This window comes from Hylobates moloch, unplaced genomic scaffold (genome assembly GCF_009828535.3).
Source record: "Hylobates moloch isolate HMO894 unplaced genomic scaffold, HMol_V3 SCAFFOLD_17, whole genome shotgun sequence".
Taxonomy (NCBI): Eukaryota; Metazoa; Chordata; class Mammalia; order Primates; family Hylobatidae; genus Hylobates; species Hylobates moloch.
Window position 1 is genome coordinate 59139776 of NW_026652292.1, and position 27283 is coordinate 59167058.

Genomic DNA, 27283 nt, shown 5'->3' on the forward strand with positions numbered 1-27283 from the left:
ACCTCTGATATCTACATAAAGACAGTTTAGTCTAAACTCTTAGCTTAATAATAAGAATACGAAGGCCCATGAAGGTCTGGTGAATTGCCTAAGGCCACAAAGATATTTGAGGACAGAACTACTGAAACATGAGTTAAATAAAAGAAAAAAAAATGCCATTCAATATTTATTTCAGCACTTTTGAGATTGTTTCATCGCCTTTGGCTTTTGACAGTTTGACTATGATATGTCTGGGAATGGATATCTGTGGTTATCCTACTTTGAGTTTGTTGAGTTTCTTGGATGTGTAGATTAATGTTTTTCATCAAATTTGAGATATTTTCAGCCATTCTTTCTTCAAATACTTCTGCTCCTTTCTCTCTCTCCTCTCCGTCTGATGGTCCTGTTATAAATTTGTTGGTGAACATGTTGTCCTAAACTTCTCTGAGGCTTTGTTATTTTCTTTGTTCTTTGAATGACATAATTTCTTTTTTTGTCTTTTTCTTACTCCTTTTAATTTCTTTTTATTATTATTATTATTATTATTATACTTTAAGTTCTAGGGTACATGTGCACAACATGCAGGCTTGTTACATATGTATACATGTGCCATGTTGGTGTGCTGTACCCATTAACTCGCCATTTAACATTAGGTATATCTCCTAATGCTTTCCCTCCCCCTTCCCCCAACCCCACAACAGGCCCCGGAGTGTGATGTTCCCCTTCCTGTGTCCAAGTGTTCTCATTGTTCAATTCCCACCTAAGAGTGAGAACATGTGGTGTTTGGTTTTTTGTTCTTGTGCTACTTTGCTGAGAATGATGGTTTCCAGCTTCATCTGTGTCCCTACAAAGGACATGAACTCATCATTTCTTATGGCTGCATAGTATTCCATGGTTTATATGTGCCACATTTTCGTAATCCAGTCTATCATTGTTGGACATTTGGGTTGGTTCCAAGTCTTTGCTATTGTGAATATTGCCGCAATAAACATAGATGTGCATGTCCCTTTACAGCAGCATGATTCATAATCCTTTGGGTATATACCCAGTAATGGGATGGCTGGGTCAAATGGTATTTCTAGTTCTAGATCCTTGAGGAATCGCCACACTGTCTTCCACAATGGTTGAACTAGTTTACATGCCCACCAACTGTGTAAAAGTGTTCCTATTTCTCCACATTCTCTCCAGCACCTGTTGTTTCCTGACTTTTTAATGATGGCCATTCTAACTGGTGTAAGATGGTATCTCATTGTGGTTTTGATTTGCATTTCTCTGATGGCCAGTGATGATGAGCATTTTTTCATGTGTCTGTTGGCTGCATAAATGTCTTCTTTTGAGAAGTGACTGTTCATATCCTTCCCCCACTTGTCGATGGGGTTGTTTGTTTTTTTCTTGTAAGTGTGTTTGAGTTCTTTGTAGATTCTGGATATTAGCCCTTTGTCAGATGAGTAGATTGAAAAAACTTTCTCCCATTCTGTAGGTTGCCTGTTCACTCTGATGGTAGTTTCTTTTGCTGTGCAGAAGCTCCTTCTTTAATTAGATCCCATTTGTCAATTTTGGCTTTTGTTGCCATTGCTTTCGGTGTTTTAGACATGAAGTCCTTGCCCACGCCTATGTCCTGAATGGTATTGCCTAGGTTTTCTTCTAGGGTTTTTGGTCTCACATTTAAGTGTTTAAACCATCTTGAATTAATTTTTGTATAACGTGTAAGGAAGGGATCCAGGTTCACCTTTCTACATATAGCTAGCCACTTTTCCCAGCACCATTTATTAAATAGAGAATCCTTTCCCCATTTCTTGTTTTTGTCAGATTTGTCAAAGATCAGATGGTTGTAGATGTGTGGTATTATTTCTGAGGGCTCTGTTCTGTTCCATTGGTCTATATCTCTGATTTGGTACCAGTACCATGCTGTTTTGGTTACTGTAGCCTTGTAGTATAGTTTGAAGTCAGGTAGCATGATGCCTCCAGCTTTGTTCTTTTGGCTTAGTATTGTCTTGGCACTGTCGGCTCTTCTTTGGTTCCATATGAACTTTAAAGTAGTTTTTTCCAATTCTGTGAAGAAAGTCAGTGGAAGCTTGATGGGGATGGCATTGAATCTATAAATTACCTTGGGCAGTATGGCCATTTCATGATTTTGATTCTTCCTACCCATCAGCATGGAATGTTCTTCCATTTCTTTGTATCCTCTTTCATTACATTGAGCAGTGGTTTGTAGTTCTCCTTGAAGAGGTCCTTCACATCCCTTGTAAGTTGGATTCCTAGGTATTTTATTCTCTTTGAAGCAATTGTGAATGGGAGTTCACTCATGATTTGGCTCTCTGTTTGTCTGTTATTGGTGTATAAGAATGCCTGTGATTTTTGCACATTGATTTTGTATCCTGAGACTTTGCTGAAGTTGCTTATCAGCTTAAGGAGATTTTGGGCTGAGACAGTGGGGTTTTCTAAATATAAAATCATGTTATCTGCAAACAGGGACAATTTTACTTCCTCTTTTCCTAATTGAATACCCTTTATTTCCTTCTCCTGCCTGATTGCGCTGGCCAGAACTTCCAACACTATGTTGAATAGGAGCGGTGAGAGAAGGCATCCTTGTCTTGTGCCAGTTTTCAAAGGGAATGCTTCCAGTTTTTGCCCATTCAGTATGATATTGGCTGTGGGTTTGTCATAGATAGCTCTTATTATTTTGAGATACGTCCCATCAATACCTAATTTATTAAGAGTTTTTAGCATGAAGGGCTGTTGAATTTTGTCAAAGGCCTTTTCTGCATCTATTGAGATAATCCTGTGGTTTTTGTCTTTGGTCCTGTTTATATGCTGGATTACATTTATTGATTTGCATATGTTGAACCAGCCTTGCATCCCAGGGATGAAGCCCACTTGATCATGGTGGATAAGCTTTTTGATGTGCTGCTGGATTTGGTTTGCCAGTATTTTACTGAGGATTTTTGCATGGATGTTGATCAGGGATATTGGTCTAAAATTCTGTTTTTTTGTGTGTCTCTGCCAGGCTTTGGTATCAGGATGATACTGGCCTCATAAAATGAGTTAGGGAGGATTCCCTCTTTTTCTATTGATTGGAACAGTTTCAGAAGGAATGGTACCAGCTCTTCTTTGTACCTCTGGTAGAATTCAGCTGTGAATCCGTCTGGCTCTGGACTTCTTTTGGTCGGTAGGCTATTAATTATTGCCTCAATTTCAGAGCCTGTTATTGTTCCATTCATAGATTCAACTTCTTCCTGATTTAGTCTTGGGAGAGTGTATGTGTCCAGCAATTTATCCATTTCTTCTAGATTTTCTAGTTTATTTGCGTAGAGGTGTTTATAGTATTCTCTGATGGTAGTTTGTATTTCTGTGAGATCGGTGGTGATATCCCCTTAATCATTTTTTTTTTTTCCATAATTTTTTTTTTATTATACTTTAGGGTTTTAGGGTACATGTGCACAATGTGCAGGTTTGTTACATATGTATCCATGTGCCATGTTGATTTCCTGCACCCATTAACTCATCATTTAGCATTAGGTGTATCTCCTAATGCTGTCCCTCCCCCCACCCCCCACCCCACAACAGTCCCCGGAGTGTGATGTTCCCCTTCCTGTGTCCATGAGTTCTCATTGTTCAATTCCCACCTATGAGTGAGAACATGCGGTGTTTGGTTTTTTGTCCTTGCGATAGTTTACTGAGAATGATGTTTTCCAGTTTCATCCATGTCCCTACAAAGGACATGAACTCATCATTTTTTATGGCTGCATAGTATTCCATGGTGTATATGTGCCACATTTTCTTAATCCAGTCTATCGTTGTTGGACATTTGGGTTGGTTCCAACTCTTTGCTATTGTGAATAGTGCTGCGATAAACATACGTGTGCATGTGTCTTTATAGCAGCATGATTTATAGTCCTTTGGGTATATACCCAGTAATGGGATGGCTGGGTCAAATGGTATTTCTAGTTCGAGATCCCTGAGGAACCGCCACACTGACTTCCACGATGGTTGAACTAGTTTACAGTCCCACCAACAGTGTAAAAGTGTTCCTATTTCTCCACATCCTCTCCAGCACCTGTTGTTTCCTGATTTTTTAATGATGGCCATTCTAACTGGTGTGAGATGGTATCTCACTGTGGTTTTGATTTGCATTTCTCTGATGGCCAGTGATGATGAGCATTTCTTCATGTGTTTTTTGGCTGCATAAATGTCTTCTTTTGAGAAGTGTCTGTTCATGTCCTCTGCCCACTTTTTGATGGGGTTGTTTGTTTTTTTCTTGTAAATTTGTTTGAGTTCATTGTAGATTCTGGATATTAGCCCTTTGTCAGATGAGTAGGTTGCAAAAATTTTCTCCCATTCTGTAGGTTGCCTGTTCACTCTGATGATAGTTTCTTTTGCTGTGCAGAAGCTCTTTAGTTTAATGAGATCCCATTTGTCGATTTTTGCTTTTGTTGCCATTGCTTTTGGTGTTTTAGACATGAAGTCCTTGCCCACGCCTATGTCCTGAATGGTATTGCCTAGGTTTTCTTGTAGGATTTTAATGGTTTTAGGTCTAACATATAAGTCTTTAATCCATCTTGAATTAATTTTTGTATAAGGTGTAAGGAAGGGATCCAGTTTCAGCTTTCTACATATGGCTAGCCAGTTTTCCCAGCACCATTTATTAAATAGGGAATCCTTTCCCCATTTCTTGTTTTTGTCAGGTTTGTCAAAGATCAGATAGTTGTAGCTATGCGGCGTCATTTCTGAGGGCTCTGTTCTGTTCCATTGATCTATGTCTCTGTTGTGGTACCAGTACCATGCTGTTTTGGTTACTGTAGCCTTGTAGTATAGTTTAAAGTCAGGTAGCGTGATGCCTCCAGCTTTGTTCTTTTGGCTTAGGATTGACTTGGCGATGCGGGCTCTTTTTTGGTTCCATATGAACTTTAAAGTAGTTTTTTCCAATTCTGTGAAGAAAGTCATTGGTAGCTTGATGGGGATGGCATTGAATCTATAAATTACCTTGGGCAGTATGGCCATTTTCACGATATTGATTCTTCCAACCCATGAGCATGGAATGTTCTTCCATTTGTTTGTATCCTCTTTTATTTCATTGAGCAGTGGTTTGTAGTTCTCCTTGAAGAGGTCCTTCACATCCCTTGTAAGTTGGATTCCTAGGTATTTTATTCTCTTTGAAGCAATTGTGAATGGGAGTTCACTCATGATTTGGCTCTCTGTTTGTCTGTTATTGGTGTACAAGAATGCTTGTGATTTTTGTACATTAATTTTGTATCCTGAGAATTTGCTGAAGTTGCTAATCAGCTTAAGGAGATTTTGGGCTGAGACAATGGGGTTTTCTAGATATACAATCATGTCATCTGCAAACAGGGACAATTTGACTTCCTCTTTTCCTAGTTGAATACCCTTTATTTCCTTCTCCTGCCTGATTCCTCTGGCCAGAACTTCCAGCACTATGTTGAATAGGAGCGGTGAGAGAGGGCATCCCTGTCTAGTGCCAGTTTTCAGAGGGAATGCTTCCAGTTTTTGCCCATTCAGTATGATATTGGCTCTGGGTTTGTCATAGATAGTGCTTATTATTTTGAGATATGTCCCATCAATACCTAATTTATTGAGAGTTTTTAGCATGAACGGTTGTTGAATTTTGTCAAAGGCCTTTTCTGCATCTATTGAGATAATCATGTGGTTTTTGTCTTTGGTTCTGTTTATATGCTGGATTACATTTATTGATTTGCGTGTGTTGAACCAGCCTTGCATCCCAGGGATGAAGCCCACTTGATCATGGTGGATAAGCTTTTTGATGTGCTGCTGGATTCGGTTTGCCAGTATTTTATTGAGGATTTTTGCATCAATGTTCATCGAGGATATTGGTCTGAAATTCTCTTTTTTGGTTATGTCTCTGCCAGGTTTTGGTATCAGGATGATGCTGGCTTCATAAAATGTGTTAGGGAGGATTCCCTCTTTTTCTATCGATTGGAATAGTTTCAGAAGGAATGGTACCAGTTCCTCCTTGTACCTCTGGTAGAATTCAGCTGTGAATCCATCAGGTCCTGGACTCTTTTTGGTTGGTAAGCTATTGATTATTGCCACAATTTCAGAACCTGTTATTGGTCTATTCAGAGATTCAACTTCTTCCTGGTTTAGTCTTGGGAGGGTGTATTTGTCGAGGAATTTATCCATTTCTTCTAGATTTTCTAGTTTATTTGCATAGAGGTGTTTGTAGTATTCTCTGATGGTAGATTGTATTTCTGTGGGATCGGTGGTGATATCCCCTTTTTCGTTTTTTATTGCATCTATTTGATTCTTCTCTCTTTTCTTCTTTATTAGTCTTGCTAGCGGTCCATCAATTTTGTTGATCTTTTCAAAAAACCAGCTCCTGGATTCATTAATTTTTTGAAGGGTTTTTTGTGTCTCTATTTCCTTCAGTTCTGCTCTGATTTTAGTTATTTCTAGCCTTCTGCTAGCTTTTGAATGTGTTTGCTCTTGCTTTTCTAGTTCTTTTAATTGTGATGTTAGGGTGTCAATTTTGGATCTTTCCTGCTTTCTCTTGTGGGCATTTAGTGCTATAAATTTCCCTCTACACACTGCTTTGAATGTGTCCCAGAGATTCTGGTATGTTGTGTCTTTGTTCTCATTGGTTTCAAAGAACATCTTTATTTCTGCCTTCATTTCATTATGTACCCAATAGTCATTCAGGAGCAGGTTGTTCAGTTTCCATGTAGTTGAGCGGTTTTGAGTGAGTTTCTTAATCCTGAGTTCTAGTTTGATTGCACTGTGGTCTGAGAGACAGTTGGTTATAATTTCTGTTCTTTTACATTTGCTGAGGAGAGCTTTACTTCCAACTATGTGGTCAATTTTGGAATAGGTGTGGTGTGGTGCTGAAAAAAATGTATATTCTGTTGACTTGGGGTGGAGAGTTCTGTAGATGTCTATTAGGTCCACTTTATGTAGAGCTGAGTTCAATTCCTGGATATCCTTGTTAACTTTCTGTCTCGTTGATCTGTCTAATGCTGACAGTGGGGTGTTAAAATCTCCCATTATTATTGTGTGGGAGTTTAAGTCCCTTTGTAGGTCACTGAGGACTTGCTTTATGAATCTGGGTGCTCCTGTGTGGGGTGCATATATATTTAGGATAGTTAGCTCTTCTTGTTGAATTGATCCCTTTACCATTATGTAATGGCCTTCTTTGTCTCTTTTGATCTTTGTTGGTTTAAAGTCTATTTTATCAGAGACTAGGATTGCAACCCCTGCCTTTTTTTGTTTTCCATTTGCTTGATAGATCTTCCTCCATCCCTTTATTTTGAGTCTATGTGTGTCTCTGCACGTGAGATGGGTTTCCTGAATACAGCACACTGATGGGTCCTGACTCCTTATCCAGTTTGCCAGTCTGTGTCTTTTGATTGGAGCATTTAGCCCATTTACATTTAACGTTAATATTGTTATGTGTGAATTTGATCCTGTCATTATGATGTTAGTTGGTTATTTTGCTCGTTAGTTGCTATTGTTTCTTCCTAGCCTCGATGGTCTTTACAATTTGGCATGTTTTTGCAGTGGCTGGTACCAGTTGTTCCTTTCCATGTTTAGTGCTTCCTTCAGGAGCTCTTTTAGGGCAGGCCTGGTGGTGACAAAATCACTCAGCGTTTGCTTGTCTGTAAAGTATTTTATTTCTCCTTCACTTATGAAGCTTAGTTTGGCGGGATAGCAAATTCTGGGTTGAAAATTCTTTTCTTTAAGAATGTTGAATATCGGCCCCCACTCTCTTCTGGCTTGTAGAGTTTCTGCCGAGAGATCAGCTGTTAGTCTGATGGGCTTCCCTTTGTGGGTAACCCGACCTTTCTCTCTGGCTGCCCTTACCATTTTTTCCTTCATTTCAACTTTGGTGAATCTGACAATTATGTGTCTTGGAGTTGCCCTTCTCGAGGAGTATCTTTGTGGCATTCTCTGTATTTCCTGAATCTGAATGCTGGCCTGCCTTGCTAGATTGGGGAAGTTCTCCTGGATAATATCTTGCAGAGTGTTTTCCAACTTGGTTCCATTCTCCCCATCATTTTCAGGTACACCAATCAGACGTAGGTTTGGTCTTTTCACATAGTCCCAAATTTCTTGGAGGCTTTGTTCATTTCTTTTTATTCTTTTTTCTCTAAACTTCCCTTCTCTCTTCATTTCATTCATTTCATCTTCCATCAGCGATACCCTTTCTTCCAGTTGATCGCATCTGCTACTGAGGCTTCTGCAATCTTCGCGTAGTTCTCGAAACTTGGCTTTCAGCTCCATCAGCTCCTTTAAGCCCTTCTCTCCATTGGTTATTCTAGTTATCCATTCTTCTAATATTTTTTTAAAGTTTTTAACTTCTTTGCTATTGTTTTGAATTTCCTCTCGTAGCTCAGAGTAGTTTGATCGTCTGAAGCCTTCTTCTCTCAACTCATCAAAGTCATCCTCCATCCAGCTTTGTTCCGTTGCTGGTGAGGAACTGCGTTCCTTTGGAGGAGGAGAGGTGCTCTGTTTTTTAGAGTTTCCAGTTTTTCTGCTCTGTTTTTTCCCCATCTTTGCGGTTTTATCTACTTTTTGTCTTTGATGATGGTGATGTACAGATGAGTTTTTGGTGTGGATGTCCTTTCTGTTTGTTAGTTTTCCTTCCACCAGACAGGACCCTCAGCTGCAGGTCTGTTGGAGTTTACTAGAGGTCCACTCCAGACCCCGTTTGGCTGGGTGTCAGCAGTGGTGGCTGCAGAACAGCGGATTTTCGTGAGACCACAAATTCAGCTGTCTGATAGTTCGTCTGAAAGTTTTGTCTCAGAGGAGTACCCGGTTGAATGAGGTGTCAGTCTGTCCCTACTGGGGGGGTGCCTCCCAGTTAGGCTGCTCAGGGGTGAGGGACCCACTTTAGGAGGCAGTCTGTCCGTTCTCAGATCTCCAGCTGCGTGCTGGGAGAACCACTACTCTCTTCAAAGCTGTCAGTCAGACAGGGACCTTTAAGTCTGTGGAGGTTCTTGCTGAGTTTTTGTTTGTCTGTGCCCTGCCCCCAGAGGTGGAGCCTACAGAGGCAAGCAGGCCTCCTTGAGCTGTGGTGGGCTCCACCCAGTTCGAGCTTCCTGGCTGCTTTGTTTACCTAAGCAAGCCTGGGCAATGGCGGGCGCCCCTCCCCCAGCCTCGCTGCCGCCTTGCAGCTTGATCTCAGACTGCTGTGCTAGCAATCAGCGAGACTCCGTGGGCACAGGACCCTCCGAGCCAGGTGCGGGACACAATCTCCTAGTGTGCCGTTTTCCAGGCCCATTGGAAAAGCGCAGTATTGGGGTGGGACTGACCCGATATTCCAGGTGCCATCTGTTTCCCCTTTCTTTGACTAGGAAAGGGAACTCCCTGACCCCTTGCGCTTCCCGAGTGAGGCAATGCCTCGCCCTGCTTCGGCTCGCGCACAGTGCGCTTCACCGACTGTCCTGCACCCACTGTTAGGCACTCCCTAGTGAGATGAAACCGGTACCTCAAGCAGAAATGCAGAAATCACCCGTCTTCTGTGTCGCTGGGGCTGGGAGCTGGAGCCCGGAGCTGTTCCTATTCGGCCATCTTGGCTCCACCCCCTTAATCATTTTTTATTGCATCTATTTGATTCTTCTCTCTTTTCTTCTTTATTAGTCTTGCTAGCGCTCTATCAATTTTGTTGATCTTTTTAAAAAACCAGCTCCTAGATACACTGTTTTTTTGAAGGGTTTTTTGTGCCTCTATCTCTTTCAGTTCTGCTCTGATCTTAGTTATTTCTTGCCTTCTGCTAGCTTTTGAACGTGTTTGCTCTTGCTTCTCTAGTTCTTTTAATTGTGATGTTAGGGTGTCAATTTTAGATCTTTCCTGCTTTCTCTTGTGGGCATTTAGTGCTAAAAATTTCCCTCTACACACTGCTTTGAATGTGTCCCAGAGATTCTGGTATGTTGTGTCTTTGTTCTCGTTGGTTTCAAAGAACATCTTTATTTCTGTCTTCATTTCGTTATGTACCCAGTAGTCGTTCAGGAGCAGGTTGTTCAGTTTCCATGTAGTTGAGCGGTTTGGAGTGAGTTTCTTATTCCTGAGTGCTAGTTTGATTGCACTGTGGTCTGAGAGACAGTTTGTTATAATTTCTGTTCTTTTACATTTGCTGAGGAGAGCTTTACTTCCAACTATGTGGTCAATTTTGGAATAATTGCGATGTGGTGCTGAGAGGAATGTATATTCTGTTGAGTTGGGGTGGAGAGTTCTGTAGATGTCTATTAGGTCTGCTTGGTGCAGAGCTGAGTTCAAGTCCTGGATATCCTTGTTAACCTTCTGTCTCATTGATCTGTCTAATGTTGACAGTGGGGTGTTAAAGTCTCCCATTATTATTGTGAGGGAGTCTAAGTCTCTTTGTAGATCTCTAAGGACTTGCTTTATAAATCTGGGTCCTGTATTGGGTGCATATATATTTAAGATAGTTAGCTCTTCTTGTTGAATTGATCCCTTTACCACTATGTAATGGCCTCCTTTGTCTCTTTTGATCTTTGTTTGTTTAAAGTCTGTTTTATCAGAGACTAGAATTGCAACCCCTGCCTTTTTTTGTTTTCCATTTGCTTGGTAGATCTTCCTCCATCCCTTTATTTTGAGCCTATGTGTGTCTCTGCATGTGAGATGGGTCTCCTGAATACAGCACACTGATGGGTCTTGACTCTTTATCCAATGTGCCAGTCTGTGTCTTTTAATTGGAGCATTTAGCCCAATTACATTCAAGGTTAATACTGTTATGTGTGAATTTGGTCCTGTCATTATGACGTTAGCTGGTTATTTTGCTCATTAGTTGATGCAGTTTCTTCCTAGTATTACTGTTCTTTACAATCTGTCATGTTTTTGCAGTGGCTTGTACCGGTTGCTCCTTTCCAAGTTTAGTGCTTCCTTCAGGAGCTCTTGTAGGGCAGGCCTGGTGGTGACAAAATTTCTCAGCATTTGCTTGTATGTAAAGGATTTTATTTCTCCTTCACTTATGAAGCTTAGTTTGGCTGGATATGAAATTCTGGGTTGAAAATTCTTTTCTTTAAGAATATTGAATATTGGCTCCCACTCTCTTCTGGCTTGTAGAATTTCTGCCGAGAGATCTGCTGTTAGTCTGATGGGATTCCCTTTGTGGGTAACCCGACCTTTCTCTCTGGCTGCTCTTAACATTTTTTCCTTCATTACAACTTTGGTGAGTCTGACAATTATGTGTCTTGGAGTTGCTCTTCTCGAGGTGTGTCTTTGTGGCGTTCTCTATTTCCTGAATTTGAATGTTGGCCTGCCTTGCTAGGTTGGAGAAGTTCTCCCGGATAATATCCTGCAGGGTGTTTTCCAACTTGGTTCCATTTTCCCCATCACTTTCAGGTACACCAATCAGACGTAGATTTGCTCTTTTCACATAGTCCCATATTTCTTGGAGGCTTTGTTTGTTTCTTTTTAATCTTTTTTCTCTAAACTTCTCTTCTCACTTTATTTCATTCATTTGTTCTTCAATCACTGATACCCTTCCTTCCAGTTGATCGAATCGGCTACTGAAGCTTGTGCATTTGTCACGTAGTTCTCGTGCCATGGTTTTCAGCTCCATCAGGTCACTTAAGGACTTCTCTACACTGGTTATTCTAGTTAGCCACTCATCTAATCTTTTCAAGGTTTTTAGCTTCTTTGAGTTGGTTTCGAACTTCCTCCTTTGGCTCGGAGCAGTTTGGTCGTCTGAAGTCTTCTTCTCTCACCTCGTCAAAGTCATTCTCTGTCCAGGTTTGTTCCGTTGCTGGTGAGGAGCTGCATTCCTTTGGAGGGGGAGAGGTGCTCTGATTTTTAGAATTTTCAGCTTTTCTGCTGTTTTTTCCCCATCTTTGTGGTTTTATCTACCTTTGGTCTTCGATGATAGTGACGTACAGATGGGATTTTGGTGTGGATGTCCTTTCTGTTTGTTAGTTTTCCTTCTAACAGTCAGGACCCTCAGCTACAGGACTGTTGGAGTTTGCTGGAAGTCCACTCCAGACCCTGTTTGCCTGGGTATAAGCAGCGGAGGCTGCAGAACAGCGAATATTGCTGAACAGCAAATGTTCCTGCCTGATCGTTCCTCTGGAAACTTCGTCTCAGAGGGGTACCCGGCCATGTGAGGTGTCAGTCTGCCCCTACTGGGGGGTGCCTCCCAGTTAGGCTACTCAGGGGTCAGGGACCCACTTGAAGAGGTGGTCTGTCCGTTCTCAGATCTCAAACTCCGTGCTGGGAGAACCACTACTCTTCAAAGCTGTCAGACAGGGACATTTAAGTCTGCAGAGGTTTCTGCTGCCTTTTGTTCAGCTATGCCCTGCCCCCAGAGGTGGAGTCTACAGAGGCAGGCAGGCCTCCTTGAGCTGCGGTGGGCTCCACCCAGTTCAAGCTTCCTGGCCGCTTTGTTCACCTACTCAAGCCTCAGCAATGGTGGGCGCCCCTCTCCCAGCCTTGCTGCCAACTTACAGTTTGATCTCAGACTGCTGTGCTAGCAATGAGCAAGGCTCCATGGGCGTGGGACCCTTGAGCCAGGTGTGGGATATAATCTCCTGGTGTGCCATTTGCTAAGACCCTTGGAAAAGTGCAGTATTAGGGTGGGAGTGACCCGTTTTTCCAGGTGCTGTCTGACACCCCTTCCCTTGGCTAGGAAAGGGAATTCCCTGACCCCTTGTGCTTCCTGGGTGAGGCCATGCCTCGCCCTGCTTCGGCTCACACTCGGTGGGCTGCACCCACTGTCCTGCCCCCACTGTCCGACGAGCCCCAGTGAGATGAACCCAGTACCTCAGTTGGAAATGCAGAAATCACCTGTCTTCTGCGTCGCTCACTCTGGAAGCTGTAGACTGGAGCTGTTCCTATTTGGCCATCTTGGAACTGCCGAATGATATAATTTCTTTTGATGTCTTCCAAGTTCACTGATTCTTCTCTGCTTTTTCAAATACACTTTTGAGTCCTTCTAATAAAATTTTCATTTCAATTATTGTACTTTTCAACTCCAGAATTTCGGTCTGGTACTTTAAAAATGTAATTTCTATCTCTTTAAAACTTTCTGTATTCGAGGAGACATTGTCATCACACCTTACTTTACCTTTCTTTTTTTTTTTTCAAGAGCAGGTTTCACCTCTCGCCTGGGCTGGAGTGTAATGGCATAACCACAGCTCACTGCAGCCTTGACCTCCTGGGCAATAGTTATCCTCGCATCTCAGCCTCCTGAGTAGCTGGGACAACAGGCACATGCCACTACACCCAGCTAATTTTTTTCTATTTTGTAGAGACAGGGTTTTGCCACGTTGCCTAGGCTGGTCCCAAATTCCTGGGCTCAAACGATTGTCCTGCATCAGCTTCCCAAAATGCTATGATTACAGGTGTGAGCCACTGCATCTGGCCTTACTTTACTTTTTAAAGCATGGCTTCCTTTAGTTCTTTGAATATATTTATAATGGCTGCTTTGAAGTTTTATTTGGTTAAGTACAACATCTAGGCCATCTTACAAGCAGCTGGAGCTCCTGATTGTTATTTGCTTATTTGTTTAGTGACTTGGTTGAAATATTTCATTTAAGTCTGTTTCTCCCAAAATATGAAGCCTCTGATGTACCTCAAAGTATGCTGCCTTGAGCACACACACAATCATCCTTCAATGACACTGGCTTTAGCAGGGTTTTTTTTTTTTTTTTTTTAGACAGTCTTGCTCTGTCACCCAGGCTGGAGTGCAGTGGTGCAATCTTGGCTCACTGCAACCTCTACCTCCTGGGTTCAAGCGATTCTCCTGCCTCAGCCTCCTGAGTAGCTGGGACTACAGGCATGCACCACCAAGCCTGGCTAACTTAGCAGGCTCTTTGTCTCTTCCCCGATCTTTGTGTTAAGCTTTCTGTCTTTCTCGATATCACAGCCAGGTATTAGGTTCCTCTAATTGCCAGCTGATTATTCTACTGTTTTCAACAATGTCCTCATGCATAAATTGTAACACAGTCTGATTCAATTAAATGTACGGTCCTTTGTGAGGTCATTTTTGAGGCCAGTCTTTGAGGTTTGTCCTATCCCATCAGGACTCCTCCTAGCTATCTCTGTCTCTGGCTTTCTCTGGTAAACCAGCTGCTATGCTTTTAGCTTATTACTCTTAAGTGTTTACCATTAAAATCTTCATTGTTTAGAGCCCCATTAGGTTGGAACTTTCCTGTACTCCATACAAAGTTAGTTCTTTGAGGAGAGCTTCAGAGTTACTGTTGTTAAGGCTGTCTCCCATTCTGGCCAAAATCTCTGAGTCATTGCCCTGGAGCCGGGTTGTGGACAGTGGCCTACTTCTCTTGGAGTGACACTTCTGCTTTGTGAGAAAGACACTGGTGAGGGTGGTAGCCTCTGGTCTTCTCAGCTTGCCTTTCCCATGTGGAACCTCTTTCCCCTCTATAAACAAAATGAGGTGAAAGCAGTTGAGGCCCTAGTATTTTTGACCTGCTGAGTGGAGTCAGAGCTTTTGGGCAAGATCTCTGCCCTACGGGAAGGAATCTGACAACTTTCTGATGGTACTCTCTAGAATTTAGCATCTGCAACACGGAGCTGAGGGAGATAAGAAATACTGGCCATCTGCCCCTCCTATGGAGATACTGTAGCCCTCAACTAGGAGCTGGAGGGAAAGGGAGCCCCATCTTCCTAGCCACACATGGCTGAATTGAAGCTTCTGTCATGCTAATCTAGGGGTGAGGGGAGGCAAAAAGCAGGTCATGACTCAAGGGCCACAAATTATTTTTACCAAGATTTAGTAGCTTTTCTCAAATAAATGTTTTCTTGTTTGCTGACTTTTTATGTAACCTTAGGATAATTACCAGAGACTTTAAATACTTTAAAAAAAATAGTTTTCACTAGTTACGGTTTCCTGCTGAGGATGGTTCCGTGGAGCTTCTCTCAGACCACCATTTAGGAACTGATAATTTCCACTCTGTATTTCTGAAGTATAGAGGTTATTGGCAAACTAGTATTATTGTATAAATGAAGAATTAATTTTATTTATATAGGCATACCTTGGAGATATTGAAGGTTCAGTTCCAGACCACCACAATAAATATCATAATAAAGCAAATCACACAAATTTTCTGGTTTCTCAGTATGTATAAAAGCTATATTTATACTACACTATAGTCTATTAAGTACAATAGCATATGCCCAAAAATATACATGCCGTAATTTAAAAATACTTTATTGCTAAAAAAAAAATTGCTAATGACCATCTGAATCTTCAGCAAGCTGTAATCTTGTTGTTGGTGGAGGGTCTTGCTTCAATGTGTATGGCTGCTGACTGATCCAGGGTGGTGGCTGCTGAACATTGGGGCAGCTGTGGCAGTTTCTTAAAATAAGACAACAATAAATTTGCTGCATTGATAGACTCTTCCTTTCACAAAATATTTCTCTGTTTTTGGCACTTTACCCACAGTAGAACTTTCAAAATTGGAGTCAATTCGCTTGAACCCTGCTGTTGTTTTACTAAGTTTATGTAATAGTGTAAACACTTTGTTGTCATTTCAACAACGTGTACAGTAGCTTCACCAAGAGTAGGGTCCATCTCAAGAAATGACTTTCTTTGTTTATCCTCAAGAAGCAACTCTTCATTCATTTAAGTTTTATGATGAGATTGAAGCAATTCAGTCACATATTGAGGCTCTACTTCTAATTCCAATTATCTTGCTTTTTCCACCACAGTGACTGTTACTTCCTCCATTGAAGTCTTGAACCCCTCAAGGTTATCTATGAAGGTTAGAATCAGCTTCTTCCAAACTCCTTTTCATGTTGATATTTTGACCTCCTCTCATGAATCACAAATGTTCTTAATGGTATTTAGATTGGTGAATCCTTTCCAGAAGCTTTCAATTTATTTTTCCCAGATCCATCAGAGGAATCACTGTCTATCACATTATATAGCCTTACAAAATGTATTTCTTAAATAAGACTTGAAAGTCAAAATGACTCCCTTATCCATGGGCTGCAGAATGGATGTCGTGTTAGTAGGCATGAAAACAACATTTATCTCCTTGTACATCTGCATCGGAGCTTTTGGGTGACTATGTGCATTGTGAATGAGCAGTAATATTTTGAAACAAATGTTTTTTTCTGAATAGTAGGCTTCAACAATATGTTTACAATATTAGGTAGACCATGCTGTTAACAAATGTGCTGTCATCTAGGCTTTCTTGTTCCATTTATAGAGCACAGGCAGAGTAGATTAAGCATATTTCTTAAGGGCCCAAGGATTTTAGAAATGGTAAACAGGCACTGGCTTCAACCTAAAGACACCAGCTGCATTAGCCCCTAACAACAGAGTCAGCATATCCTTTGAAGCTTTGAAGACAAACATTGACTTCTCCTCTCTAGCTATGAAAGTTCTAGATGGCATTTTCTTCCAATGGAAAGCTGTTTCATTTACACTGAAAAATCTATTGTTTAGTATAGCCACCTTTATCAATGATCTTTGCTAGACAGGGACAATTTGCTGTAGCTGCTACATCAACACTTGCTGCTTCACCTTGCATTTTTTAAGTTATGGAGATGGCATTTTTCCTTCAACCACATAAACCAACATTTGCTAGCTTTCAATTATTCTTCTCCAGCTTCCTCTCCTCTCTCAGCCTTGATAAAATTGAAGAGATTTAGGGCCTTGCTCTGGATTAGGCTTTGGTTTAGGGGAATGTTATGGCTAGCTTGATCTTCTATTCAGACTACTAAAATTTTGTCCATATCAGCAACAAGGCTGTTCTCCTTTCTTATCATTCACGTGTTCACTAGAGTAACACTTTTAATTTCCTTCAAAAACTTTTCCTTTGCATTTACAACTTGGCTGTTTGGTGCAAGAGGCCTAGCTTTTGGCATATCTTGGCTTTGGGCATGCGTCCTCATTAAGCATAATCATTTCTAGCTTTTGATTTAAAGTCAGAGACATGTAACTTCCATTCAGTTCAACATTTCAAGGCCACCATAGGGTTATTATTGGCCTAATTTCAATATTGTTGTGTCTCAGGGTATAGAAAGGCCTGAGGAAAGGGAGAGAAATGGGTAATGGCCAGTTGGTAGAACAATCAGAACACATGCATTTATCAATTAAGTTTGCCATCTTAAGGGTGCAGTTTGTGGCATTCCAAAATAATTACAGTAGTAACATCAAAGATCACTAATCACAGATTACTAAATCAGATACAATAATAAAGTTTGAAATATTGTTAAGAATTACCAAAATGTGACACAGAAATATGAAACAAGCTCATGCTGTTGAAAAAAATGGTGCTGATAGACTTGCTCAATGCAGGGTTGCCACAAACCTTCAATTTGTAAAATAACAATATCTGTGAAGCACAATAAAGCACAATAAAGTGAGATATACCTGTATATTCAAAAATTTACTGAGTACTAAGAATTAGGTATAGGGCTACATATTAGCTACATAAACAAATTTTTAGAAGAAGATTTTTGTATTCTCCAACTTTTAATTAATAACTACCTTTATATTAAAATGGAATTTTAAGTCCACTATTTAAAAAAATAAAAAATTTTAATTATGCATTTGAAATCACAGGAATCTCTTAAAATTGTTTCTGGGGTTATTTAAAATTTTAACTTTATAAATAAGTCTTATAAAGTCTTTATACTTTAGCTCTTGGAACATATGATAAACCTTCTTGAGAGACGCTTATTTAACTTTATATCCTCTCTTAAACATATATACACCACAACACCATTATCAAACAAAAACCTGCTCATACAAACAGCAGGGACCAATTTACATTTAATCGAGCAGAAATTGCTGTGTAGAATCTAGGTATTTCCTCTATGACATCTGTATTGACATTCATTCAAAATCAAATTATTAATATGTACATATAATCTTTTAAAAAAAGAACATCATGTAGGCAATTCTATATAAATTGCATATTTTCTATTTATGATAAATGATTTTATTCTAGATGTGAAAAAGTAAGAATCCAAGCATCCACAATATCTGCAAATGAAATGATCAAAGGATAATCACGACACTCCAAATTGATTTTGAAACATTATTTATTCAATATCTTTAATTTTAAAACTATAATGCAAAATGCTTTCTCCAAACATCTTGGAAAGGCTTAAATATGAATTTGACATCTGATTTAAGCATCTGTGCCAATAACAAAGATAGAAAACTTATCTGCCAATACCTCCTTGTTGTACCATATATGACAAAAAGAAACAATTGGGAACTCTTATTCTCCTATCTAATTTCACAGTAAAAACAAAAGGTAATCTTATCCCAAACTTAGAACATTTCATCTGACAAGCATGCCATGGATTACAAAAAGGTATAGTCAACAACAGCGATATCTCCTAAAGTATCATGATTTAGAGAACCTAAAACAAGAACACTATATATTTTAATTTTTAAACTTACCTGATATAAATAATCTTCAAATACAAAATAATAATCATCATTGCTTGCTGTCAACTTCACATCCTATAATTAAAAGTAGACAGTACTGAAAAGAACCCAAATGGATCTGTCTGTAGTACTAAAGCATACACACAGTATTTAGAAGCACTACTGCAATAAATTTATTACTTCATGATTATAAACTTCTCAATTAGATTTTATCATTGCTATATATTTACTGAACTAATATATGTGACACATTATTTGATCTCGAATTCCTCATACTTTTTAAGTATGAGGTAATTCTTTAATATTTATTTCAATTTTATCTCCTTTTAATCTAATATTTAGATGGCTTAAAGCTAGAAAAGAAAAGCGGATGCAATCATAACATCCAGAAACAACCATAACAATCTGGCCCCAAATTACTGTTCCAATCTCACTGTTCAAGTCCGAATTCTTGCCATTCCCACAAAAGACCAAATATCTTCCATGCCTTTGTGATTATTCACTTGCAAGTCACCACTTGTTACTGAGAGCAAGAACGTTGATTTTCTGTATTATGAGTTTAAGGGCCAGTTCATTGACTTCCCCTGGATAGCATATTAGTTTCCTTCTTTAAATATATTCCTATTCTCACCTTCTGACTTGAGTCTACCTTAATGATTTCTATGAGCCTCCCTATGAGACTTTAGCCACTTTGAGCTCCAACATCTTAAATGTTTTTTGTATACATAGTACCACCACAGTGCTTAGCACCTAAATACCCAATACATGTTTGATGAGTGAGTAAAATTAAATATGATAAAATTATTAATAGAAATTAATTATATTTTCCTGTGATATAATTCATCAGTATATAGGTACCCCTCTCCAATAACAAGCAAACAAATGAACAAAAGTCTAGAAAAATGAACTAAAACGTTTGTGTTTCCCCCAGGATTGTCTCTGAATATTATGTCCAGAGTTGGAACCTGCTGCTTGTGTGCTTCAGTGTAAAGAACATGAAATTCCAACAGATTTAACTAAGATTTGAAATCCAGTTCCACCACTTTTAGCTGTATGACTTTGGTCAGTAACTCTGAGCCTAGATCTCCGCATCCATAAATGAGGATACCACCGCGTACTTCAGAAAGGATGGGTAAATGCCTAGCACAGTATCAGATAAAGAGTAAACATCCAGAAAGCTTTTTAAAAAAAATTCACCAAAAGTCCTTTTACTTATAATATTGTTCATCTATTTATAAGTAAATATAGATCCCAAATCTTACATGTATCCAAAATCTCCAGATGTAACTACACCATGCTTTTAGACCCAATATATACTAAATTCAACAAGTTGGGATGAAGGATACGAAAATCAAAACTTCAAAAAACAAACAAACAAAAAAGAAGACAAACAAAAAATGTTTACCATCAAGAAGTCTACAATCTCACTGGCATGATAGTAAAAACATGGGAAAATCACAAAGAAATGTTACAAAAATCCATGGTCAAATAGCTCTAACAGTCTATAAAATTCAACCAGGCTGTTGAGCAAAGTAGCAATCAGGGGAGGACGGAAAGAGTTGTAGATGACTCTGGGGGTAGCGAATGTGTGCTAACTCTGAAAAAACCGTAATGACACAGATTAAGGAGAAAGAAATGGTCCATCCTTCTATGTCAGAAGACAACCTAGACAAAGGTAGAGATCATGCATTCTCAACAGGGGAATACTATTGCCTCTGTGGGCATGAAAACTGGTTCCTGGAGGTCAACAAATTTCACATATTACAATGGTATGTGGCCGATCAGAGCTCATCCCTACCCATCCAAATCTTATTTTTTGTTATTTACTTTTTCTTATTACAGACAAGTTAATTAATCTTTCTCTCCAGGAGCGTGATAATGAAGAAAGGTTGAAAAACACTAGTATAAATTATCAGATTATAGTAAATAGTTGAAAACTATAGAAAGTATGGATACAAGGCAAGTTTGTTAAAAAAAAAAAAAAAAAAACAGAACCATTTAATAAATTAGCCTAGGGAGGGTTCGATGATGTTCTGTACTCACAACATCATTGGCTCAGAACATCTATGCTTTCCATCCTCCCCTGATTGCTATTATCAACCTGTTTCCATCCTCCCCTGATTGCTACTATTCAGCCTGGTTGAATTTTGTAGACTGTTTGAGCTATTTGACTATGGATTTTGTAACATTGCCTTGTTCCATTCATTCCTTTAACCTTTAAAAGAATTCCACCTTGTTTTCAGTTAAATTTAAAATAAGTCTTTGCTATAGGGAGCTGTAATAACACGGATTTTTTTTTAAGTGATCATTCCCTCAACAGCTGACTTCAATAATGTTTGGAGTGATTGGCAGAGCCCAACTGAGTCAAAAATAACCAGAGACAGGTATCTTCCTAAAAACATTCATGTTGTGCACAGCATAGATGCCATCAAAACTTTCATTCAATTCCTCAGGCACAAATTACTTTCTTCTTGGAACAGATTTTCTTTACTGACTCAAACTGAAATTCATTTTGGCGACAAAGAGAACTCTCATCCTAGCACTCCTTACTTTTTTTAGCTTTTTCACGTGTGAGTTTCTTCTCATTTGATTAGAAAAGAGGCTAACGGTCTTACAGGCCAAAAGATCTCTTACATTTTTGATAAAATAATCCACTGAGCATAATTATTTGGCCTCAAACTTAATAGTAGTACCTGTGATCCAAATCTAGTGAAAAACCTCTGTGAGATACAAGACTTACCATCAAAGGACTGTATCCTCTAAACTCTCATTTCCACTTACTGTAGAGCTTAGTGGTTAAGAACACAGACAGTTCTGAAGTCAGATTGGCTAGGTCTAAATCTTGGCTTCACTACTTAATATGTTAATTTAAACAAATTTCTTTCTTTATCTCAATTTCCTCATTTGTAAAATAGCAAAATAACTACTTTCTGCTTTATCACACACGTGTCACTATGCTGCTCGTAAGTAAGGAAATGATGTTAGTATAACATGGAAATTGTATTGGTTCAGATGCAATTTTTCTTAAGCAAGAGGAGCTGGAGCAGAGGGAGGAGAATTATAACCATCAGCAGGAAAAAAAAAAATGTCTTCAGCTCAGCTGTTGCTGCACAGGCATGAGACTTCATAGTTGCATTTTAAGAATATTAAAAACGGGCATTGGCACTGGGGCTCCCTCTTCAGAGGGGCACGCTCCCAGCCCAACACATTTCTCCACTGCTGTTCTCTTGTGCTCACCTTAACAGTAGCCCCAGTGGCCCAGAGCACCACTTCCACTTGCATTATTTCAGCATTTCTGTTTTATTATTTTTATACATTTTTGATAGCTCCTACCAGAGCAGCCTGCCTGAGCTGTCTGATTCTTCTCCCAGGCTACCAATGATTGCCTTTGTTAGTACTCTGATTACAAAGTTGCAAAAATTTCCACCCCAACCCTATTTTGTCCATAAGCTCTGTTATTTCTAACACGTGGTTTTACAGAATGCAAGTTTTTCTGCAGAAAAACAATGCATTTATAATGCATAGCCTAAATGTTGGCATCTGCTACTCTTAGGTAGTTGTATGCATTAAATAGTAATCTATGTAAAGAGTTTGGAATACTATATGGCACAGTAAGCAGTCATTTGTTAGTAATAGTTATTATTACCCCTGGCCATGTTCTACTGAGACACATTTTCAGGTCCTCAATATGTAATCTTCTTTTCCCCATTTCTGAGACCTATAATAATATGCCTTTCTCCCTTATATTTCAAACCTAAATTTTAAATCTAACACTTTTAAACTGCCTAATATTAATTCAGAATTATTCATATCCTATATTACACATAAAGCATTCGCTACACCAGATCAATCTGGTTCAACTTCTATGAAACAGAGTTATGAGCTGTTTTTCAGTTGCCATGGACCTCCAGGTTGAAGGTCACATAACCTGAGCATGGTCAGATGAACCAAGCATGCAACCACAGGTGGAACCTATGTGATAGGACTAAGGAGTGGGGTCTGAATTAAGAAGTGGACACCACATGGCAGTATCCAGGATTCAATCAGATCAAGTCCTGGCATCACCCCATGGCAGGATCCAGTCCGATCAAACCTTTCTAGCTACAAAAACCCAGTGCTTTGGTGCTTGGCTTTCTATTGTGTACTGGAAAATGGACCCTCTTTGGCTCAGTGATGAAAGCATTAACTCGGCTCTCAACTTGATTATCAGATGCTTGGAGGCAAAAACTCAATGTGTCTCTACCTTAAAACCTGAGATATACTTAGCCATATGTCTAGAAACTAAAAGAAATTAAAAATTAAAAATGACTTCAGTATAAAGAAAATAAACAAGTAGGCCCTAAAGAATCATAAGATAAAAATATCATAATCCAGTTTTGCTTTTCAGTTGCCTTTTTACTTGGTTTGTGTAGAAAGCTTGAATTTAGAGATATAAGAAATGCTTATCTTAATAAAAATATAGGAGGACTAGGAAAGAATCATGAAGACAGCTTCAAAGGGAAAGAAGATAACAGAGAATGCAAACTGCAAATTTTGAACACCAACTTTAACTTTATATGTATAAATCTAATCACTTAAAATTATTTTTCAAGGTTAATATATATCATTATACATAGTACAGGCTCTGCATACTGAAGAATCTCAATTTTAAATTATATTAATGAAAAGGAAAAACTAAGCTGACTTTTACTTACTTTGTAGATTAGACTGTCCACCAAAAGGTCATGTTGTATCACATTGGTCTTAAGCTGCTCATAATACAAGACATCCTAAATTTAAAAGTAAAACAAAAAATTAAAGGTCAGTCACATTTATAAAGTCAGCCTCAAACTCAAATAATAATCAATAGTATTCTAAACACTAAGAAGGGCAGGAACTCAGTTTTATTCACTACTATAACCCTCATGCCTGACTAATAGTAGATGTTCAATAAATATGCTTACTCCTATCACTTAGGATAACATCTGGCACCTGGTGAGTATTCCGTCAATATTTGCTAAGTTAACTATAATTTAACTTTAATAGCAAATGCAGTATTTATTAAGTACTTGTAGGTGCCAGGCACTATTTTACCCACTTTACATGAGTTAACTCATTTAATCCCAAACCAACAAAATGAATTAGGTCAGTGATTATTATTCCCATTTATGCTTGAGAAACTGAAGCCAAGAGAGAAAAGTAACTTGCTATCGAAGACCGTAAAGCTAGTAAGATTTAACCTCAAGAAACCTGGCCCCACAACCTATACAAAAAACTCAGAAGGATTACTTTATACTGCCTTTCTAATACCTAAATTATTACAAAATAAAAAGCTTAAGCATAACAAAGCACTCCTGGTAGTAAAAGCAATCATATAGGATATAAAGTCAGCTTTTAGTATTAGAATATGGTCCCATATGCTTGAGCTCAGGAGTTTGAGGTTACAGTGAGTTAGGATTGAGCCACTGCTCTCCAGCCTGGGCAACAGACTGAGACCCAGTCTCTAAAATAAATAAATAAATAAATAAATACAAGAATATGGCCACATAATATTATAAAATCAGATTAACTGCACAACAATGAGATTAGGCTAATGTTTAATGTAATAAAGAATAAGAAGTGGAAGAGAGGGAAAATGGAAAGTGGAGAGAATGAGGGAGGAAAGGAAGAAGGGGGAGGAGGGACTAGAGACAGTAATCAAGTTAAGCATCAGGTTCATAGTTGGTCGGGGCATTAAGGATGAAGGTAGGGATCAACTGGGTAATAGTTATGCTAACGAGAGATGGAAATATTATCTGGTTGCTTTAGCCGACCTGTGTATTCCTCCAAATCCCTCCTTTCACCTCTCAGGCACTTTAGCCCTAGCCTCCTCTCAAACCCAAAGGCAATTTAGCACATGCGGATCTGTATGACTCCTCCTGACCTCACGGAAGAGTTGTGGGATAGGGTCGTCTGAGACAAGGAGGAATATTTACTGCATGTAGCTGCCTTGCCAGGATAAAATCTGACTCTATGTTTCCTGAAATATGATTTCTTCATCGTGAAAGATGTTTAATACATAGTTCTTCGGCTTAAGTCAAAGTGCTCTTTGCCTAACGATGATCTGGGCATTTACTGGCTATTTTTAGTCATTTAAATTTTAATTAAAAAGGCTTAATTGGTTCTCACTGATGTTTACATTTTTTAACTAAAGCAAAATTATTTTACTATTTTATTTATCTTCCATTGTATCTACTGAATCCATATCTCTGGCTAGAATGCAGGCTCCTTAATGGTAGAAACAGCACCTAATTCAAATATCAATTCCTGACAGTTGGCATAAGTAGAGTAATGCAAAAGCTACGTTTAGGGTTTTGCCTCTATTTAAAAATAAGTTTAAAATTACAAACTAATATATGACCATTAAAATAAGTGAAACAATCTAAAGTAAAATAAAGAAAAAATTAAACATCCTTTTTCCTTCCGTTCAACCATCCCAAAATAACTAATATTATTTGTATTTGGTATCGTATTTGTGGTGTTATTTGTAATTTCTATTCTTCCATGCTTATACCTATCTCCATGCTTATATGACTATGTAATCATAGTTGGGCATTTGTGTTGTCGTTTTTCAATATGAAATGGAATCATACCATACTCATCATTCAGCTTCTCTAACCTAATGCTATATCATGGTTTTCCTTCTTGTTAAACAATACACATTTAACTCATTCTTTTTAATAGTTACATACATTTTAATATTTTTAAAGCTGTGGTATAGATTTGTCACAATTTGTTTAATCATATCCCTATAGATGGATACTCAGGTTGTTTGTCCCTACAAATAATGTTGTAATAAATCTTAGGCACTATGTTTTTATATCTACAGAATAAATTGGCAAAGGCAGGATTATAGACTGAAGGCTGTATGTATTTTTTTTTTTTTTTTTTTTTGAGACGGAGTCTCACTCTGTCGCCCAGGCTGGAGTGCAGTGGCGCAATCTCGGCGCACTGCGACCTCCGCCTCCTGGGTTCACGCCATTCTCCTGCCCGAGCCTCCCGAGTAGCTGGGACTACAGGTGCCCAAGCACCACACCCGCCTGATTTTTTTTTTTTTTTATTAGAGACGGAGTTTCACCGTGTTAGCCAAGATGGTCTCCAACTCCTGAACCTGGTGATCTGCCCGCCTCGGCCTCCCAAAGTGCTGGGATTACAGGCGTGAGCCACCGCGCCTGGCCAAGGCTCTATGTATCTTAAACTGGGCCACAAATTGCCTGACTAATCTCAGAAAAAAAATCAATTCACATTCCCACCAGCAACATGAGAGCACATTTTATCTATGTACTCACCTCTTTTAAACATTTTCATGCATGAGAAACATCTCATTGTTGTATTAATTTGCACTTTTCCCAACTCAATATAGTTGAAGAATCTTTCATATATTTATTGGTGATTTGAATTTCCATTTCAATGATTTGTCATTCATAACATATACCTATCTTTCTATTAGATTATCTTTCTCTTAATAATTTGTTAGATTTGTTGTTTATAAGGAAGATTAACTGTCATTTGTATTGCAAAAATGTGTTACTTGATTTTGGTTTATGGTATAGATTGACAATTTATTAAAATTTTTATGTTTAGTTTTGTGGGTATATAGTAGATATATATACTTATGAGTTACATGAGATATTTTGACATAGGAATGCAATGTGTAATAATCACATCAGGGTAAATGCCTCAAGCATTTATCTTTTGTGTTACAAACAATCCAATTATAGTCTTCTAGTTATTTTTAAAGGTACAATTATTTTTATTATAGTCACTCTGTTGTGCTAGCAAATACTAGGTCTTATTTACCTGTTCAATTTTTTGTAACCATTAACCTTCCCCACTTCCCCTGCACCAGCACTACCCTTAGCAGCCTCTGGTAACCATCCTTTTATCCTCTATCTCCATGAGTTCAATTGCTTTACTTTTTAGCTCCCACGAGTAAGTAAGATCCTGCAAAGTTTGTCTTTCTGTGACTAGCTTATTTCACTTAACACAATGACCTCCAGTTCCATCCATGTTGTTGCAAATGACAGGATCGCATTATTTTTCACGGCTGAAGAGTATTCCATTGTATATTTGTACTACATTTTCTTTATGCATTCCTCTGCTGATGAACATTTGGGTTACTTCCAAATCTTGGCTATTGTGAATAGCGCTGCAATAAACATGAGAGTACAGATATCTCTTCGATGTACTTATTTCCTTTCTTTTGGGTATATATGTAGGAGTGGGATTGCTGGATCATATGGTAGCTCTATTTTTAGTATTTTGAAGAATCTCCAAATTTTTCTCCATAGTGGTTCTACTAACTAACATTCCCACCAACAGTGAAGGAGGGTTCCCTTTTCTCCACATCCTTGCCAACATACATTGACAATTTTTCAAAAGTACTCTATGGCTTTGGGTTTTCTTACTTGCTTTGGGCAAGGCTCCCCCACCACATGTTTATACAAACATTTTCCTAATTTTATTTCTAAAATTGTCAATTAAATTTTTTTAAATATTTATAATCCACGTGGAATTTATTCTGGTACCTAGTTATCAAAAGGTCTGTTTTCTTTCAGAAAGATGGACAATTATCAGCATCAGTTATTAAATAAACCATGCATTTCCAATTGAAATAAAATGCTAGACTTGGATCTATTTACGGACTCACCATTCATTATTTTTCATAATGTATTGGGCTATTCTTGAACATTTAATCTCCATAAGAACTTTAAGATAATTTCATCCAGTTAAAAATAAAAATAATTCTCTAATAAATTTGTTTTGGAAAAACTGACAAATTTTATAATATTAAGACTTTCCTGTTTTTATGAATGACATTAAGTCTCTCCACCCAAGAATGATTCAGATCTCAGCTGTGTGACCCTAGGTAAATTAACAAGCTTTGCCGAGCCTCAGTAGAAAGATGAAAATAACAGCAACTTCTCTGTA

The 27283-nt window shown here is 38.6% G+C and overlaps 1 protein-coding gene across 4 annotated transcripts in view; it reads right to left on the reverse strand.

Moving 5' to 3' along the window:
* The window catches only part of TBC1D19 (TBC1 domain family member 19), a 185181-nt gene that overhangs the window by 65191 nt on the left and 92707 nt on the right, over nucleotides 1-27283 (reverse strand). For all 4 annotated transcript variants that reach the window (XR_009210537.1, XM_032135634.2, XM_032135633.2 and 1 more), the window contains exons 12-13: nucleotides 23029-23103; nucleotides 18347-18409 (exon numbers count right to left, since the gene is read on the reverse strand). Coding sequence is in view for 3 of the 4 variants with exons in the window: in XM_032135634.2 (XP_031991525.1) it covers nucleotides 18347-18409; nucleotides 23029-23103 (138 nt within the window). In the remaining variant the exon portion in view is untranslated. The remainder of the gene's footprint in view (nucleotides 1-18346; nucleotides 18410-23028; nucleotides 23104-27283) is intronic.